At 39.1% G+C, this 18,103-nt stretch overlaps 1 protein-coding gene and 1 long non-coding RNA gene across 3 annotated transcripts in view; one reads left to right on the top strand and one right to left on the bottom strand.

The window, feature by feature from the left end:
• The window catches only part of LOC126919331 (protein 60A), a 41,250-nt gene extending 23,185 nt beyond the window's left edge, over positions 1 to 18,065 (top strand). Inside the window, exons 3-6 of the mRNA XM_050728388.1 lie at positions 1,106 to 1,260; positions 13,469 to 13,657; positions 14,391 to 14,467; positions 14,589 to 18,065. Coding sequence (XP_050584345.1) covers positions 1,106 to 1,260; positions 13,469 to 13,657; positions 14,391 to 14,467; positions 14,589 to 14,849 — 682 coding nt within the window. The 3' untranslated portion in view covers positions 14,850 to 18,065. The remainder of the gene's footprint in view (positions 1 to 1,105; positions 1,261 to 13,468; positions 13,658 to 14,390; positions 14,468 to 14,588) is intronic.
• LOC126919363 (uncharacterized) overlaps positions 1 to 18,103 on the bottom strand; it is a 49,513-nt gene that overhangs the window by 30,126 nt on the left and 1,284 nt on the right. The gene's annotated exons all lie outside the window — the stretch shown is intronic.

The raw sequence follows: 18,103 nt of genomic DNA, 5'->3' as shown, positions 1-18,103 counted from the left end.
GAGACGGACAATATCGGTAAATATTTTGAAATGCTTGAAAGAAAAAAAGAAATAAAATTTACCATTGCCACGTCTCTGTATCCTTTGGGATCGTTGTTAAAAAGCACCTTCGATTTCTAATTCGTGGCTTTCAGAAATAGATGGTAAACACAGCAGACGATAAATATCATTTTAACTATTAATTTTTCTACTTTCGTAACATTCGCGTACATATTATTACTAAAAACCGACCAAGACGTTCAGATATTTACGAGCGGCCGTGTAGCGAACAGCGCAGCTAATAGCGTCTATTAACAATTCATAGTTTTTGCATAGAGTGAGAAAATATTTGAAGTTTCGTTTGAAGAAGCGTAAAAATTTTGTAAAGGTGCGAGGATGGAAGATGTTTGTTTTGATCAGCGAGATAATTTCCATGTGACGTGTGTTGTCTGTATGATGTCCACACAACTGCGTGTTAACGTAATGAGTAACGCGAGTTTTCCTTGATGTATGCAAGGAAAATCGCAGGGATATTAGTGACACCGAGCATTTAGCGGTTAATGCGTTGCAATGCTTAGAGCTTATTGTTAGTCAGAAGGTAACATTACCACTAGAATAGAATCTTTGACACATACTGTTTTGAAAACTTAACTCTGTTTTACATATTATTTTGCTCGGCTACTTTGCCTTGATACTAGGCTTCCGTTAAGGTTTAAATATATAATAGTTACAATTTTGATATATTTCTATTAAATCGATATTCGTCATAAATCGAGTTACGTTGAACATTTCGAAATTTCCAAGTAATCGCCAATCCGAATAATCAGAATATTAAGACGACAAAGTTAAATAAATGTTTTAAATCGATCTTATACCTCTTATGGATTGCGTGTACCAATCTACAAATGTAGAAATATATTATAGTTTAGTTGTGACGATATATATATACATAATAAATTACGATAAAAATACAAAGTTACAAAATAAAGAAAAAGACATTGGAAACGCTGATGAAGTAGCGATGCATTAAGCCTCGTTGCAATAAATAGTATACATACTTTTAATAGAAATTTTCACAGTGGCTCTATTCGTCGTATTATATGTGACTGTATCTTTTATGTTGTAGGACAAGGGAGTTGCAATACGTAGATGCGGTGAATACGACGACAGGAAAAGAGGGGTGGTTGACTTTAAATGTTAGCGAGCCTCTCGATCATTGGGTGAATAATCCTGATGGAAACAAGGGATTGTATCTGTCAGTACATCCCGCAGATCGTTCTGGTGAGTAAAAATTTACTATCTTGCAATTACTACTTCTGTGCTGTACAAAGTTTTATGATCTTCTATTTATGGCTTTCCTTACATTACCCGTCTACTGAAGTCTATTCGTTAACTTTCGATCAAATGGAGGAAGTTTTTAATAAAAGCGATAGAAATATCGAATAGTTTAGTACTCTGCGGTAATATTGCGTATAATTATCATCTATGCAATATTTTTTTAAATCGCCATAGTTCGTAAAATGTTGTTTATTTAAGTAGAAAAAGGTTTCGAATAAGTTCGGTTGGTATCTGTTGCATTCATCGAAATTTATAGGCAAATCTTTCGAGCACAATGTAATCGAAATGAGAAATTATTTTCGATATAACATAGGAGGCTAATTTTAAAATATTCTGCCTGTGATTTATCTTTCGATAGTCTGCGGAACATCGCAGAAACAGTCCATCCTGTGCATTTGCTAAACTTCAGTGTCCAGTAATTGAGCGTGCAAACATGTGAATGTACCATATTAAGCATTTATATGCATATTCAACTCGAAATTTTCAAATATTGATTTTTTTTATGGGGTTGTTGATTTTTTGAGTAGAAGATTATCGAGAATTTCTTAATTGACTTTGACGAAAAAGATAGTTTCGTACCGCTAGCTTAACAGCTACTTCTTAACAGCTACTCTGTTCCCTGTAATTAATCTAAGTCAAACGAAACGCGATATCGAATCCTAAAGTTCTACATCGCTGGATATATCCTTTGAAAATGTCGCTGTGAATGTTATCTTTCAATATTCTTTCGTTCGTGCATTTAGACTTTTGTTCTATGACCCAAGATCCTCAATTTCCATTATACGAATTGTCTCCGTTTCGTGAAAATTCGTAAAAGTATCGACACGATATTTTCGATAAAACGATTCACATAAATTCGAAAGCGTCTCTGCTTACGTGAAAGGACACGAAAGGATCGTAGGATGGTGTACGCAGAGCCGGTGTTCGACTAACGAGTAACAAGACGCGGCGCACGCTTCCTATTGAGCAATAGATCGTGGCTAATAAACGCTTCGGGGTCAGAAGTTCGACGCGGTGAATTCCGGGCATTTCTTGTACACCTGGCAGAGCAGAGAAGGCAGTCTCCGCGGATGTGTACAGGTATATGCTTTCTCGAGCGTACACCTGTTCCACGCTCTCACTCCCATGCTGAAAAGCGTTCCTTGCTCTCGCACGCTGTGCCTTCGGTCCTGTACGCGACCGATCGGCTAGCGATGGCTTCGTATCAGGCCTCGGGCCTTTCCACCTTTCCGGTCCATTTCTCTTCCTCGGAGCTCGCTCGTGCACGTGCAGTCCATTTCGTGGAATGTACCCACAATTATTTTCTATTTGTCACCGATTATTTTCTATTTGTCACTGATTATTTTCTACGTGCGAGTTATGCGCCAGAACGATGCCTCGAGAGCGCTCGCGTGTTAGAAAGATTCGGCGAAGTAAATTTATTTCCGACGAAATTGATCTTTTATTTTTCGTTTAGTTTATTCATCTCCTCGGCGAAGATTAATACTTCATCCTCGATTTCATTTATCCTGACAAACGGAGACAGTTTTCTTTATAAATAATTTACATAAAAATACGTTAGTTCGCGATAGACCTGCGAAGAATTGGAAACGTTAAGATTTTTATTATGAAACGTAGAAACGTCGAAAAGGACAGATACGAAACGAAACGTAACGAGACGACGAGAGACGAAACGCAGAGGGAAATGGAGGGAGTGGATGGTTTGCGAATCGAGGACGTAGATCTTGCTCGCTTCTTGCGAATTTTCGTGCGTCACTCGAGGTCCTTCCTACTGCTAGCCAGCACGAATACATCATCGACAAGAGGCCAAGCCGTGGCGTCGTCTTGTCTTCCTATACTGGCGAGATGTGCGTGCGTGGGATTTAGCCCGAGGAACGGACAAAGTCCGGCTGTGAGACTATACGAGAGAAACGGAGAACGATATACGTGAACGGAGTGAAGACCCAGATGGTGAGATAAGGACGCCCCTGAATCCAATTCTGCCACCGAATCTTAGATGAGAATCGTCACGAGGCGTACGAGGGAAGATTACCTTGATTTGATTCTTTAGATAAGCTACACCTGTTGGCTGGCCCACGAACCGATGAGCTTTAGATCATTGATGATTTTCGTTTCTTTGCACGGTCGTCGAGCCAGATCTCTTCACCGATCTGGGAACGGTGGTAGCCTTGGCCGATTAAATCTTACCGGGATAACGTACGAAAAACAACCAGCTACAGAGATCTCGGGCTAATATTCCGGGCGAACATGTGTTTTCTCGGTATATTCGAGTGCCAGAGATGAGATTCGTCGATGATCTTCGTATCAGGCTTCGATGTTTAAGCAGCTATCGGCCCGTCAGACGAATAGGATCTCGAGAAGGTTCGCGTTGAACGTTCATTAAAATCTTTTTCATCGCTCTTTAACTATGTTTGCTTCGATTATTTCTATGTCGACGTTGCTTGATCAATTTTATCCCTCCGAATCGTATTTATTTATACGTTAAAGAGAAATCTTCGACACGCTCTCGTGCGCGTACGTACGTAGTTCTTTGTGCATCGATGGAAATTCGAGCGTGGTTAGTCGATACGAGCGAATAACCTTGTACGATCTATTCGTCAATGGAGTTTTATCTGTACTGGCTGGCTTGCAATCCGTTTTGTTGTTACACGTTGTAGAATAAATTGATCGCGTTGAATAAGTGCCGGTTGCGTTCGATATTCCGAAGGAAAGATCGAGATAGGGCGCCTTGGATTACCGACATCGACGCAGTAATTGGATCACGATTGTTGAATAATTGAATAATGCTAGAATGCTTTATATCGCGTTCCACCTAATTTTCTTGCAAAACTCCTGTCAGTCTAGCGGGAATACACGTTGCAACGTCAAATTAAATTATCGTTTCAGGCCTGAAACGATCCAGCGAAATAATTACACCGATCCCTGCCTATCCAGTTGTCGGAATCGAAACATCTAGTCTTCTACCGAGCTATTAACGATTATCCTTTCTCTTTATGGCGATCAATCGGAAATTGAATTTCTTCGCGCAGAAAACAGTAACAACATAATCGCTGTAATAACGACGCAGTGGTTTTTGTGAAATTCTATTAATCATTCAGCATTCTTAACTTTAACGAGAACCATCGAATTATTTAACATTCTATGATTAAAAAGGAACTAGTATCTTCCTACCCGATTCGACTTTTGATGCTGAGATTTTATGCATACAAAGGTACGAGCATCAAACACTCCACTCTGTCTGTATGTGCTTCGCGTATTCTATGCTGGAAAAGAACTAACAGGGCCGTTAAATACTTCACTTGGAACCAACATCTTTCCTCGAGCACTACTTAAAAACCACGATTCATCCTGTTCCCGAGATTCGAAGACCGATTCTTCTACGAAAGGAAGCTCAAACAAGAAGGAAAGAAAAGAAAAGAAAAGACGAAATAAATGAGGAAAGAAGAGGGAATAAAAGTCAGACGGTGGCAGTAACTAACAAGCATCAGGCGAATGTTCAACCCAGCATCTTCCATTTGATGTCTCAGTTTAAATCCCTTGTCGGCAGAATTTCGAACTTCGAAACCTATTTCATCGTTTCGCTCAGTTTTCGTCGCCGACCAAGATGATTGAAAAACGTCCAACGAAAAGAACCGGGCGATTTATGATCGACAATAGCGAAAAATATATAAATTAGAGATGTAATATTTTAGGTTTTTATTTGTTTAGTGATCTTGAGACCAACGATTCAGCGATATTCTATTCTATGATTAACAGGTGTGCTCACGATACCTGACGAGGACAATTATTCTTTTCTTTTTGGTACACTTTTCAATGAAGGTGATTATCTTTTTATTCTTTTTTTAATTTGTATATTTCTCCTTTTACTCTTTCGTCACTGTGAGATAAGATTTTTACAGATTTCTACTCGGCTAATTAACAGTCGTCGGCAGACTGTTATCTAAAATAAAAAAAAATTGTCAATTTTCTGAAATTATATTGTATCGTCATCAGAAATGAGCGTGTGTACCAAATTTCAGCTTTCTAGCTGGTCTGGAAGTGGGTGAAATTTCGTTTACAAAAATTGCACTCAGACAGACAGACAAACAGAGAAGTAAGCCAAATACATAAAAAGCATTAAAAAATTGCTAACGTTTGCTAACGTGAATTTGCTTCCATGGAAACGCGAAGAACGCAAGGGCAGTAAATGGTACGTTTCCACGTGGCACAAAGTCATGACTTTCCTCTCGAAGAGGAAGGGAGGGAGGCAGCAGTAGAATGTACTGCTCTAACATTCAGTGTCATGACTGTAAAGTCACGATTTAGTGTCACGTGTAAATGTACCTCAAGCCTTAAGCAAGTATAAACAGTTGAAAGCATTCGCAACAACGTGTTGATGATAGCATTACCATTAATCGTTGCCCATGTTCCAAGGAACCATCGTTTTGTTCTACGAAACACGTATACGTATGGCTGGAATTAATTTCGATGCAAGTTAATTTCGGTACAAGAGACTCGTACAATTAGATTACTCTTCGTTTCTAGATAACGTTTCATCTTCCGAATTTACAACGAATATGAATTAAACAAGTTGATTTCGAATCTCAGAATGAATATTTGCAGACTTAGAAAACCGTACCTCTTACGTATATTTACATATTATTATGTAAAATATCATGTAAAAGTAATACGCTTGTACTGTAAAGATGAGAAACGTTGAAAATTAGAAATAAGAAAAATGACATATATACTTATACGCGTGTATTTCAAGTAGGTGTTACATGTTTAAAGTACTCTTAGTAAATTGAAATCTACTTGGTCAAGGTTCGATCATACTCGAAGATATGGCTCGTGTTTCTCTATTGCTCCTACTTTCTCACGTTACAGTTCGAACGTATCCTTTTTTCCTTCGAAGTACGTACGTACGAAATGCATGGAACTTTCTAGTCAGATTCGAATCTATTTACGATGCACTTGATCTCCTCTCTGCGAATGGGCTTTTGCTCGCAAACATTTGCTTCGTGGAGAGGATACTTGGCAAGTGTTTCAATGCGAATGATCGCGAACATTAGCAAACGTTTATTGGAGACGTTCGTTCGGTGGATAACAGAGTTAAGAATCAGTGTTGGTGATCTTGGAGGAACGGCGCGTGTCTAGCTTGTAATCGTTGTATCCTCGGCGCGATACGCGCAGGTAACACTTGAGAGGTCTGCCATAACGACATCGTGGATATTAAACGAGGCACGTTTCAGCACGAGAACGAGGCATTGGGACGGTCATGTATACGCGAGAGCTTGAAATGCCTATGTATTCGTGCGTACAGTTTGTTGTTTGCCGCGCCTAGATCATTTCGTTGCTTGCCTCTCTCACCTCCATACGCCTCCTCCTCTTCCTCCTCACCGGTTTCTCTCTCTCCCCACGTCGATCCTCCTCTTACCCTCCTCGCACCTGTATATTTTCTCTCTTTCTCACTCCTCTCTGCTTCTCTGCTCCTCTCCTTCGCGAGCACAACCGGTTTATCTTTGATCATTCAATATAAAACACAAGATCGGAGGCGCACACCTCTGCGCGCGTTCACGTATCCACAGGTATCCGTTGCATACATCGAAAGAGCCACGATTCCGTTCCTCGGTAATTCTTCCCTCTCGCTGTTTCTCCTTCTCTTATTCCCTGCGCGACGTCTTTCTCTTCCTTTGACTTTTGGCTCCTCTTTGGTTCGTCTTGTCCACTCGGTTCGTCTCCTCCCAATCCCTCGCGTTGATCCCTCTTTTTCTCCCGTTCTATCCCCTGCAGGCGCGTCCCTCTTGCGACACGCATTCGCACGCATACTCTACGCTCCTCTCCTACTTTTTCTTCTCCCTCTTCTTCATCTTCTCCTTCTCCTTCCTCTTCGTGTTCTGCTTCTTCTCCTTCTCCTTCTTCTTCTTCTTCTTCTTCTACTTCGTCTCGTTTGGTTAAGAGCCCCTCGGTTTGTTTGCACTGGTTCGCCGTGACGCGGACGCGCGCGCGGCTCCTCACCGTCCGCCTCCTGGCCAGAGGAAGTTTCCTCCGGTTGCAGAAAACCAGATGCTTTCGAAAGTATAGCCGCGGCTATCTCTCCGCTTCTAAAGACCGGCTACACACCTCCGCGTGATACGCCCACGCGTGTGCGTCTAACTGCGTGCTCGGTCGCTCGCTCGCTCGCTCTTGAGACTTGCGACACCTTGCTATCACCGCGAAACGAAAACGAGCCTTTGTCAGATGCCTTCGGATTTATCCAGCCGATTTTTATCGTCCCATCGAAATTTCAAGGCAGAGCCGCTGATCACTGATTTTAGAAAGTTCGTGGATCTTTCCTAACGCCGTGATCTGTTATAGAAACTCGCGATCTTATTAGAACGTATCGTTTCATTTCTACGTGTTTCGAAGATTCTTGTCGGCAAGTTTTCAGAATTTTCTTACCTAACTGCGTGATTTTCCGTATGATTTATACGTTCTGTATATTTTATACGTTCGTCTGAATGATAATAATAATATCTTTATCGTATCAATCACGTTGATATATATATATATTAATCACGGGAATATTGGTTCATAAAAATCACTCAAAAATATTAGCTTAGCAAAGTATTACGATTATGATATTTGGTAAGGATTACGTCGGTTTATCAACATGACGAAGTAATGTTTGCAATTTTGTTACCAAACAGCGTAATACGCTCACTTTTCGCGATCCCAGCTATGTGTATTTATTTAAATAGCCGTAATAATATTATTATTTGACCATGATGTTGTTGGTTTATCGGCAGTTTCCACATCGTTGGCGCGGGTGTTTGAAAAGATGTTCGTGGGTAAATAAATGTTTGGCGATCGTCGTATTTGTCGGGGAATGGGCTAGTGGAGGCTGCGGTTAGCGAAGATTCAAGAATACCGTACTCGGTTTCTCTCTTCTTCCGGTGATCTTTTCCACGGGCTCCGAGAGAGCAGATTTTATACGCCGTTTGAGAGAAATGTCCACGATCGTCGTTTTATTGGACAATCAAGGTATTGAGTGGGAAAGAGAGAGAGAGAGAGAGAGAGAGAGAGAGAGAGAGAGAGAGAGAGAGAGAGAGAGAGAGCAAGAGAAAAAGATTATCTATGGCTGAGAGAACTGTAGAAAACTCCACCTAAGAACGGACGATCGTGACGATAGCGTTAATGCTGTGTGTTTTACTCGTACTTATTGCGATGCTAATTCAGCGGTAATAGAGTCACTATCGGGCCATTAACAGAGCAATGACAAAGGTATTTGACTTGTGCGTGGAATGTATGCCAGCTGTGCTGATGTTACGTGCTTTACACTTTTCCCTCTGTTTGTACGACGATCTTTAATCTTTTCGACGACTCGATTGTTTTTTTAACTTTATCGCAACCAGCTTGGTAGACAGATTTATTTATTTAACAAATCACGGCCAGACTTACGGTACAAGGAAGGAAATGAGTTACGATAATGGATAATAGATGTACGACAAAGAAAACGAAAAACAGCTATAAATATAGGAGAAAATTTAAGAATGATGTATATAAGAAAAAAAGGCGGACGAAGAAAGTTAAAATGATAATGACACTCTACGAGTTAAATAATTGCAACGTCGATCGCCTTAGCTTGTAGCTAAGATTCAGAGAAGAGATCGCCTCGATCGGAGATACTATTTGCATAGTTGCATATTCCGATGACGGGATTACAAAAGTTGAGATCACTAGAGAAGACAGATGTTTTTAATATCAGGTACACCCTCTAGTTTCTAAATAAAATTAACAAATTCCATTTCGATGCGATATAATATTTCGCAGTTACAAATATATAAATTGAATTATTTAGTAGCAGATTTAAGAGTGACAAAATGGAGAAACTATAATTATGTTCGTGATTGCTAGTAATTGCAATTTTTATTTGCTAATTTCCTACAGGATTTAGCTATAACCGGATGGTATCAAAAAATCCCCCTTTTTTGAGAAAAATATCTTTGTTTCAAGGTTTTTAAAATTTTCCTACATGAAATTCTATACATTTATTTTCGAAGAGAGAAATTTAGAAGGGAGCCTGATACTACGTTAGGACATTGGCACACGTTTTCAGATCGCGTGAAACGTCCTCGAGAGTTGATAATTTTTGATTGAAACGAATCGCCAGATGAGCAAGGTTCCTCCACGTCCTTGACTGTTGAAAGCATTGCGAAAGCGTTGCCGGTTGATCTAGGACTGCCCCTTTGTAGGGAATCGTTTTATCCTTGAACCTCCGGCAGCAAGAGGACACGCCAAGAAATTTGCTTTTTATTACTCTTAATATATGGAAACTGGATCAGAAGGATACGCGGATCGAAGATAGTATAATCGGTGGCGCATTAGCCGCCTGGAATTACAGTTCCACGAATTTCACACGTTTTCTGCGTACCATTGTTCTCATCATCGTCTAATCGCAATTTTAATATATCTTTGTAAGATTGGATAAATTATTAAGTTATTTATAATTTACGAAGCTATTTGCATTGTTAAAAGATACAAGTTATCAGATAACAATAACGAAACCCTGAAAGTGTAAGATTTCTGGAAATGATTTCGATGAAGATCTTGTTCGACTATCAAAAAGTACGATAGGAAACGAGACGACTTATTTAAAATTATCAGTTGCAAATCTACGCTTTCATTTTTATAACTTTGCATCCGTCTATTAATTGTTTCGATAAATTTCTCGGCTTTCTGATTCTTTCAAATTATTTTATAAATCATCAACGTTATTTTTAGAACGATCTGAGAGTTTCTTCAGCCAATTTCAAAAATTAGATTATTCCAAGAGGCACGACAATGTCGTCAAATGCGCACAACACGCGTCTTCTATTCAGAAACTGCACGAAATTCGTATTCTTGCAATTCCGAGAATAGCAATCATAACGAATTACGTATTCTTACGGTTCAGTTTCCACGCGCATATTAAACGTACCAAAAAATAGGAAATTCGTTTCAAGATGCCTCGTACCTATCATAATACCGTTATTAAAATGTACTTTCTAAATTTTCCTCGGATCAATATGCCAGCTCCTAGATATAATGAGATATAATTAACTCGTAGTTCTTATTTTAAATGATCGTTAATTCCCTTTTCCTTATTAATCAATTGCAGCGTACCGAGTCATGCGATCAGACAACCGTTTATCCGAACTACGTTTATTTTACTTTGTTTATACGTTCTCACGTATAACGCGCATAATTTTGCTAATGCTTTTCTTGGCAGCTCAAATTTCTTTTGCGTTTTAATTCATAATTCCACTGCAAGCGCATGGAAACCACTTCTCGCAATTGTTGTTGCTCGACATATTCTATCATCGCTATCATCGTACTTGGTACAACATATTTTTATATCCTCTGTCTATATCCTCTACCATCCAGATGCTCCTCTTTCTATCGTAAAGTAAAATCAGAAAATCAATCTCTTCACACGTACAACGACAATGCAAATGTTCTATGTACAATCCTATACCGTACGTATTTCGATTAATTTCTTACGATTGCTAATTTTTACATTATATTCGTAAAAATCCGCGTCTGCGTAAATATTCGCAGTCTAATCGGCAGCCTGCGTTCTTTGCTGTTAAATAAAACCGTATAACGAAACTCGGCGTTCCTGGAGAAAGAGACGGCATAATTCAATCGAATTCGCCACGTGCATTCGGCAAGCGGAGGTTCGTCGACAAGCTGGTAGCCAGTCGATTCTGTAACGGCGCGCAAAGTGCAGCAGCAGGTGTCCGCTGCAATCACGGCAAATGCGCATTCCTGCGAGCCAATTTACTAGCTTTCTCGAACTCGGTACGGTCGTGCTCGTAAGAGGGATCATTTGCATACACGGCAATGCTGGCTCGCGGAGACGAGCCGACGGCTACGGGCCTCCGCAATGAGACCGTTTGGATCGTTCGCACGTACACGCGTGTCCTTTCGTTCGAATTTCGATATCGCGCGAAAACTGCGCGAGCCGAATGCGAATCGATGCCGCTTGAAAAATCATCCTGGCCGTCGCGTCGCGACAAACCGATTCTACGCCTCAACGCTTCTTCGTTCTCCTTTTTTCCTTTTCTGCATTTCTGCCTCGTTGTTTCCGCGCGTCATTGTTTCGCCGATCGAGCCGTCGAGAATGCGTTTTCTGCTTTATTACCGGTGGAACGAACGATTTGTATGGCACGCGTACAGGTTGCGGATGAGAATCGAAGCTGTGGTTTGAAGTCGAATCGCTGATTTTATCGAACGTTTGACCTCTCCACTGATTGAGGCTCGCTTCTTGGCATATTAACGATCGTTAAAGTAGTCTTACGTGATTTAATTAATAACGTAAGGTCGGATAAGATAATTAGCGTATCAGCGAGTGCGAGAAAAAGAGAATTCTCGTTGAACGAAGCTGTACAGTGAATCGATAGCGAGATGTCCGTTTTTTCCTTTCGGTGATCGTTTTACGTTCCTAGAAGAATAGCATATATTTGTTTCGATTAATTTATTTAATTAATAGCTCGACTAGTACCACAGGACACGTGACGCGTTACACCTTACTATTATAACCCACAACCGCGTCTTTTATTTACCGCAGTTGTTAAAACTCATTTGTTATTTTCAAGTAACCGTTCAATTATACCGCATTAACTAACCATATCGATTGGAAAGTAGGTATTATCGAAACTAGATTTTCTCAAAGTCCTGTAACACGCATCATCTGCGAGCGATAAGAGAAATTTATATGGTCGCAACACGTTCTAAATTAATACCGATAACAACCGTACGCTGTTATTTACTGCTGAAGGTGCAAATTTCCCGGCTGAAAATACGATCCTATACTTTCACGAGGGGTTCCGTTCCAATCTGGTGTCACTATCGCGGCATGGAAATAATATTCTTGACATTAATATCACTAATGTGCAGATCCAAGTTGCGACACTTCATGGTAATTCATGTAAAACGGCTTTATTTTTGTCACACCGCAAACTGTTAGGACAGAAGTATAATTATTACCGCATGAATAATTAAAGCAGCTCCGATATAATTATGATAAACAAGTACCATAACTTCTTTTCAGTTCCGATATACATTACGAAACGAGTCTACGATCATGTCGGGTTCCACGCGTTTCCACCACGGCCGTGTCTTATACCCTGAAATTTCTGTACGCGGCCGCCTCTCCGCGTTTCATGCGTGCCGCGCGACGATAATTAAGAATAATCGATCGATCAGCATGTCAGCTGACAGAACGATCAATTAATTAAACGTGCAAACGGTGCGAGGCAGCGGCCACTTAATTGCAGGGCCAACGTGTTGGGAAACCATGAACTGTCGCCTATATCGGCCAAGTGAACGGCTCCCTCGATCATGCTATCGAGAACCAGCTGACACACCGCCGACTCGAGATTCTTAAATAGTTAATATTCCTGAAGGTTGCCTATTAATAATTCCAACTGATGGTAGGCCATTCTAACAAACATGCGCGCGAATCGTAATCGTTCACGCGTGCATTCCACTTATCGAATCAAACGGGGTAATTGGGTATCGCCAAATTGGAACGTTTCCTCGTGAGTTACATTGCCGATTGGCCTGAAGGCAATCATGCCAAAAAAAGAAACCTCTTTTCTTATAAAGTTCTTCGGCAATGCTTTACACAGTGCGTCGAAATGCGTGATCTTGTAAAAGTTAAATCGCCTTAGCATCTTTTCCGCCCATTTCTGCCATCCAAATGCCAACGTTTCTAATTAGCGAAGGGTTCTCGGGAAATAATTGTCGGTTTTTATTCTTTATTATGTTTATACGTTATATTACTTTGTTATGTTTGTCGTTCGTTTCTACTATACACTTTGACGAATTTTAATTTACATCGTTTCGATCGGAGTTGGCTGGCGCTCTTAGAGAATTTTGTGCCATTAAAAGTTTCTACGTTCGAATAAAATATTTGCTACATCTTGGTTCTCATAGTGTTATAAGTTTCCAAATTTTGTCCTAAAAATTAAAAAATTTCAAACTATCGTCGGAGAATTTAGCGTTGTTAAGTTCGTGCAACTAAATCGAGAAAAAGGTGTTTTTCTAAAATACCTTGCAAGCAAATTAAACCTGTTTAATGGACTGGACGATAGTAAATGCAACGAGTAATCGCATAATTATCAAAATATTAATATTGTGTTTCTAGTACACGAAATGAGACCAGAGGACATTGGGATCGTCGGGTTCAGGGGCGATCCTGACAAGCAACCCTTTATGGTGGGTTACTTTAAGAGTTCTGGCATCAGAGAATCGAAAGTACGACAGAAACGAGATGCCAGGAGAAGAAAGAAGAGCGAGTCCTCGAGTTTGGATTATCGGAATAATCCGTACACCGGTAAGTCTGGAAGGTAACGTCCGATGAATCAGTAAATCTATCATTTCCATCTCCATCTTTCGTATTTTACAGTAACATCGAAAGAGAAAATTTTTTTCATTGATGTTATAAGAAATGGCTCAAAAAAGTAATCGGCGAATTTTCCATGAGAAAATCACGAAGATCGTGAAAAAGATTCGATTTAACCGTAATGTACAAAGAAAGATCAATCCAAATCAGTATTTTACCTTGTCCTGATTGCGCGTTAAAGTCGTTTTTGTTCCAATAATTCTACCTCTAAATTGTACTAGCGTAATGCCGGTTAGACATTTTAACATAAACACCTTAGTTTAACAACTTGTGCGTGTACTCTGTTTAATAGCCTTGTCGACTGTTGGCGAACCCTCGTAATTGACAGCCTATTCTCTTACTCGGAGCACGGTGCAACAAAAATTTTTAACAAGACCATACATAGAAACAAACGGTGTAACGTAAAAACAGTTGAAACTGTAATCTCGATAGAAATCGATATTAATATTTTCGTAAATACCTGTATACGTATGTATTTAATAATTAGAGAAACAAAGAAGCTCGTAACCCGCAATTTTGATGAATTTCAATCCCACTCTTAATACGTAAGAAATATACGTATTCTTTGATTCGTACTTTACCAAGACATTACTAACTGTAAGAAATAACGATGATCGAACGAAGATAACGTGGCGAACAACCGGTAATCATTACCATTTTCCAGATCCAGGCGTACAATACAACTCGAGGACCTGTAAAATTCAAACGTTGTACGTGAGCTTCAGGGACCTGAAGTGGCAGGTAAGTTACGCGAAGAGGCGTAATAATACGCATATTTGATGCAATCATGTGCTACACGATCATCGGCACTTGTAGTTTGCCGCGTACTTATCGATGATCGATATGAATATTTATTTTGCAGGACTGGATCATAGCACCGGACGGATACGACGCATATTATTGCAGCGGCGAATGCAATTTCCCTTTGAACGCTCATATGAACGCGACCAATCACGCGATCGTCCAAACGTTGGTGCATCTGGTTAGCCCTGGTAAGGTACCAAAGCCTTGCTGCGCGCCCACCAAGCTCTCGCCGATCTCCGTGCTGTATTTCCTCGACGAAAGCAACGTTATACTGAAGAAGTACAAAAACATGGTCGTCAAGAGCTGCGGTTGCCATTGATCGTCCGGGATTAGCAAGATGTATACATGTGCGGACAGCGCGTTCGGAACGACGATAAATCGAACGCAAAGCGAGCTGTGCGGCTGAATTTTCCGAGTAGAATCGATCGACAGTTCTTAATTCGATCGATGACGAGTGTCTAGCGTTATGGAATTATTTCTTTTCTTTATTCATTGACATATTCGTCCGTGCGAACGATTTTTATTTCGTTGATACGTTTCATCGAAGATTCTCAGAGTTTCCAATCGTTAGAACGTTAAATAATGGCAAACGCTAAAACACTCTGTATAATTATAAAATCTTATCATATATTATTATTATTATTCTTGCAAGAAATTAAATCGTTCGATAGTCGTTTGATCTTTTAAAATTCTTACACCGCGTTCTAATGAATTCGTATGATTTCCTCAATTGCTTAGAGTGCAATTCGACGTTCGAATTAAGCTGTTGTCGTTCAAAATTCCGCTCGATTCTCGGTTCGACGAAACAAAACTCCAGTGCCTGTTCGCCTGTGTTGGACGTGAACGACAAACGCTGATCGATGGCGGATTTCAAGCGTCGCAAGAAAATCATCGGTCGTCTGGTGCCAAATTTCGACTAGTAGATAGTGTAATTTCTCGAAACAAGTGCTTCCGTACTAACGATCGTAATAATTTTCGTCGTTGGAAAAAGTGAATAATTGAATGGGAACAAAAACGATCGACGAATACGTGCGACTCCGACACGTGATTTTTATCCGATTTTAGTGGATACATTGTAATATACATATGTCCGTAACGATCGGGGTTATCAACCGATGCTTCGAATCGTTTCTTTCTTTCTACCTTCTCCTTCCTTCTTTCTCTTTCTTCCTTTCTTTTTTTATTTTCTTTTTTTTTTTTTTTGTTTTCTTTTAATCAACTCAAATATCTCATCTAATGTTCAAACATTCGATCGGTTAATATATCGTTTAGTGATATTAATTTAATGAAGTCAAACTTCCGATATTATAGTCTGAGAAAAAATGAAACAAAGAGAACGTGGTTGTTCGGTGAATTTCTACATATTTGTTCTGTCGCTGTTTTGAAAAACACATTTGTGTTCGCGTTCTTCCGTTCGCTCGTCGAAGGCCTCTATGTACGCAAGCCGACACGAAAAGGAAAAAGATATCTTTTTTTTTGTTTTCTTGTAATTAGACTTATTTATGTTTGTAAGTAATGCGTCTGACCGAGAGAATAAGAGCACCGTGTGTAATACTCGTAGCAGATTCGTATGTGTACAGGTTGTTTCATAAGATAATCCATGAATCCAGCAAGTGACAGATCCCTCGCTCAAAAGCGAATTGATTCTTAAGAAAGGTTTGTCGGTTGTTGGCTTCTAATCGATCAACGGATTGCGCTGAATAATCAAGAATTAATAATTTTCATCCGAGAATCTCTCATTTACGAAAAGTCTCGCTACTTATCGTATAAAACATTCCACAGAGTAGTCGGTTAATTGTCAACTTAAATATCATTGAAATTCTGAAGAGTGGGAAAGAATTTATCTGTGAAAGATAGCACGATAGAAAAGATACGACGAAATCAAGTGTTATAGTAGGATATTATGATAACTCTATAATACGAAGAATTTATTTGTTATTTATTAGAGGGGGGGGGGGGAAGATCTTCTCAAGGATTGCGAGTTTGATTAATGTTCATTATTCATGAAATTTAAATACTCAAGAATTTGAATGAACATACCGAAGAAAAACGGAATTTTATCCTCGACTGGGATGATATAAAATATCGCTGTGACGCAGCTCCAACCTAACTTACAATAGTCTGCATTAAGTTATTTAATTTGAAAGTACGTACTTCCTCTTTAATTTGAATTTTCTATCTTACGTGACAAAGACCGTGAGTAGTGTTCATCGCGTAAGATATAAGATATGAATTAAAACGAAGTGACCCAATTCAAATCTAATTTAAACTGTAGCGATTACCTATGGGCCAACAATACCAATCGAAGATTAATATAACACTTAACTTTTGTAATTACAGATAATTGCTTAATTAAATTAGCAATACCTAGACGATTATACATATAGAAAGAGCGGAATAAGAATTATATGACTAAATCTTTTCTGCTATATAATTATTATAAATGAAATATTTTTCTCTAGCTTCCTCATTCCGAGGGATATTAATCCTCTATAACAAGAATTCTTTGTTTCATTTTTCTTTAAGAAGGAAGAATCGACGTTGCTTGCAATTTGTTATATATTATCTAAAATCTTATTATTTTATTATACGATAATTATTCTAACGAAATTTAAATTTCGATATGCAACGATACAGTGACAGTAAGTAAAGTAAGAATAAAAGTTATAGCGATGGAAGTAAGTAAAATGATAAAATTAAATTAAATTTCGTTATAGAGGATTAACATGGCGACAGTTACCGAACCACCCTGTACATACTTACACACCCTAGTAACTCAACTTTCTATGTACACGTATGTAAAGTGTAAATTTATATACATATAAGTATATAGAAAGTGGAAAATTCTTTAGTACGATTTTGTAGTATCGTAATTATAATGCGACAGAGAATCAGATTTGTCGACAAAAATAAACATCATAAGCGCATATTTCTCAATCGAAGCGAAAGTACATATTTTCCAAAATCTCGTGCTTTTTACTTTGCGTGCCACATGCAAGTCGGTATCGTTCGCGCATTTCAAAATTACGCGTCGACTCTAATTTGAAACGTACGCGTTTAGCGCGATTAATCGATTAATCGTACAATCGAACGATAATCGCACAGTTTTGTTTTTTCTTTTCTTCTATCTTCTTCCCTTCTTTATTTTTCCCCCTTTTATTTTGTATAGATTTCTATTTTTTACAAGCTCTTAGAAAACGTACGAGAATTACGTTATAGTCATACTTAATTGACGCGTGAGATTAAAAGTTTTATAAATTATTCCGACGCAAGATTCGAATGTGGTGCCGCCGCTGCTCGAGATATGTGTCAGCGTTGTTTAATGGCGTTTAACGAGCGTTTAACCGTGTGAATGGGAATGAAGCATAGTCCATTTTAGCTCGTGGGTGCGTGAATGCGTTCGTGGATGCGATCACAAATCAATCGATGAATATATATAGTCTGTGGTATTATTAACACAACTTTTGTAATGACAATGTAAATATATCGTTGTAAATACGTTCTATAATGCATACTACATAATATGTACAATGTACTTGTGTCAGTTCTTTCTTTTTTATTACCATGCCTCTA

Source organism: Bombus affinis, chromosome 8, assembly GCF_024516045.1.
Source record: "Bombus affinis isolate iyBomAffi1 chromosome 8, iyBomAffi1.2, whole genome shotgun sequence".
NCBI lineage: Eukaryota > Metazoa > Arthropoda > Insecta > Hymenoptera > Apidae > Bombus > Bombus affinis.
The sequence above is the reverse complement of the archived record's forward strand: the minus strand, read 5'-3'. Positions and strand labels throughout refer to the sequence as shown.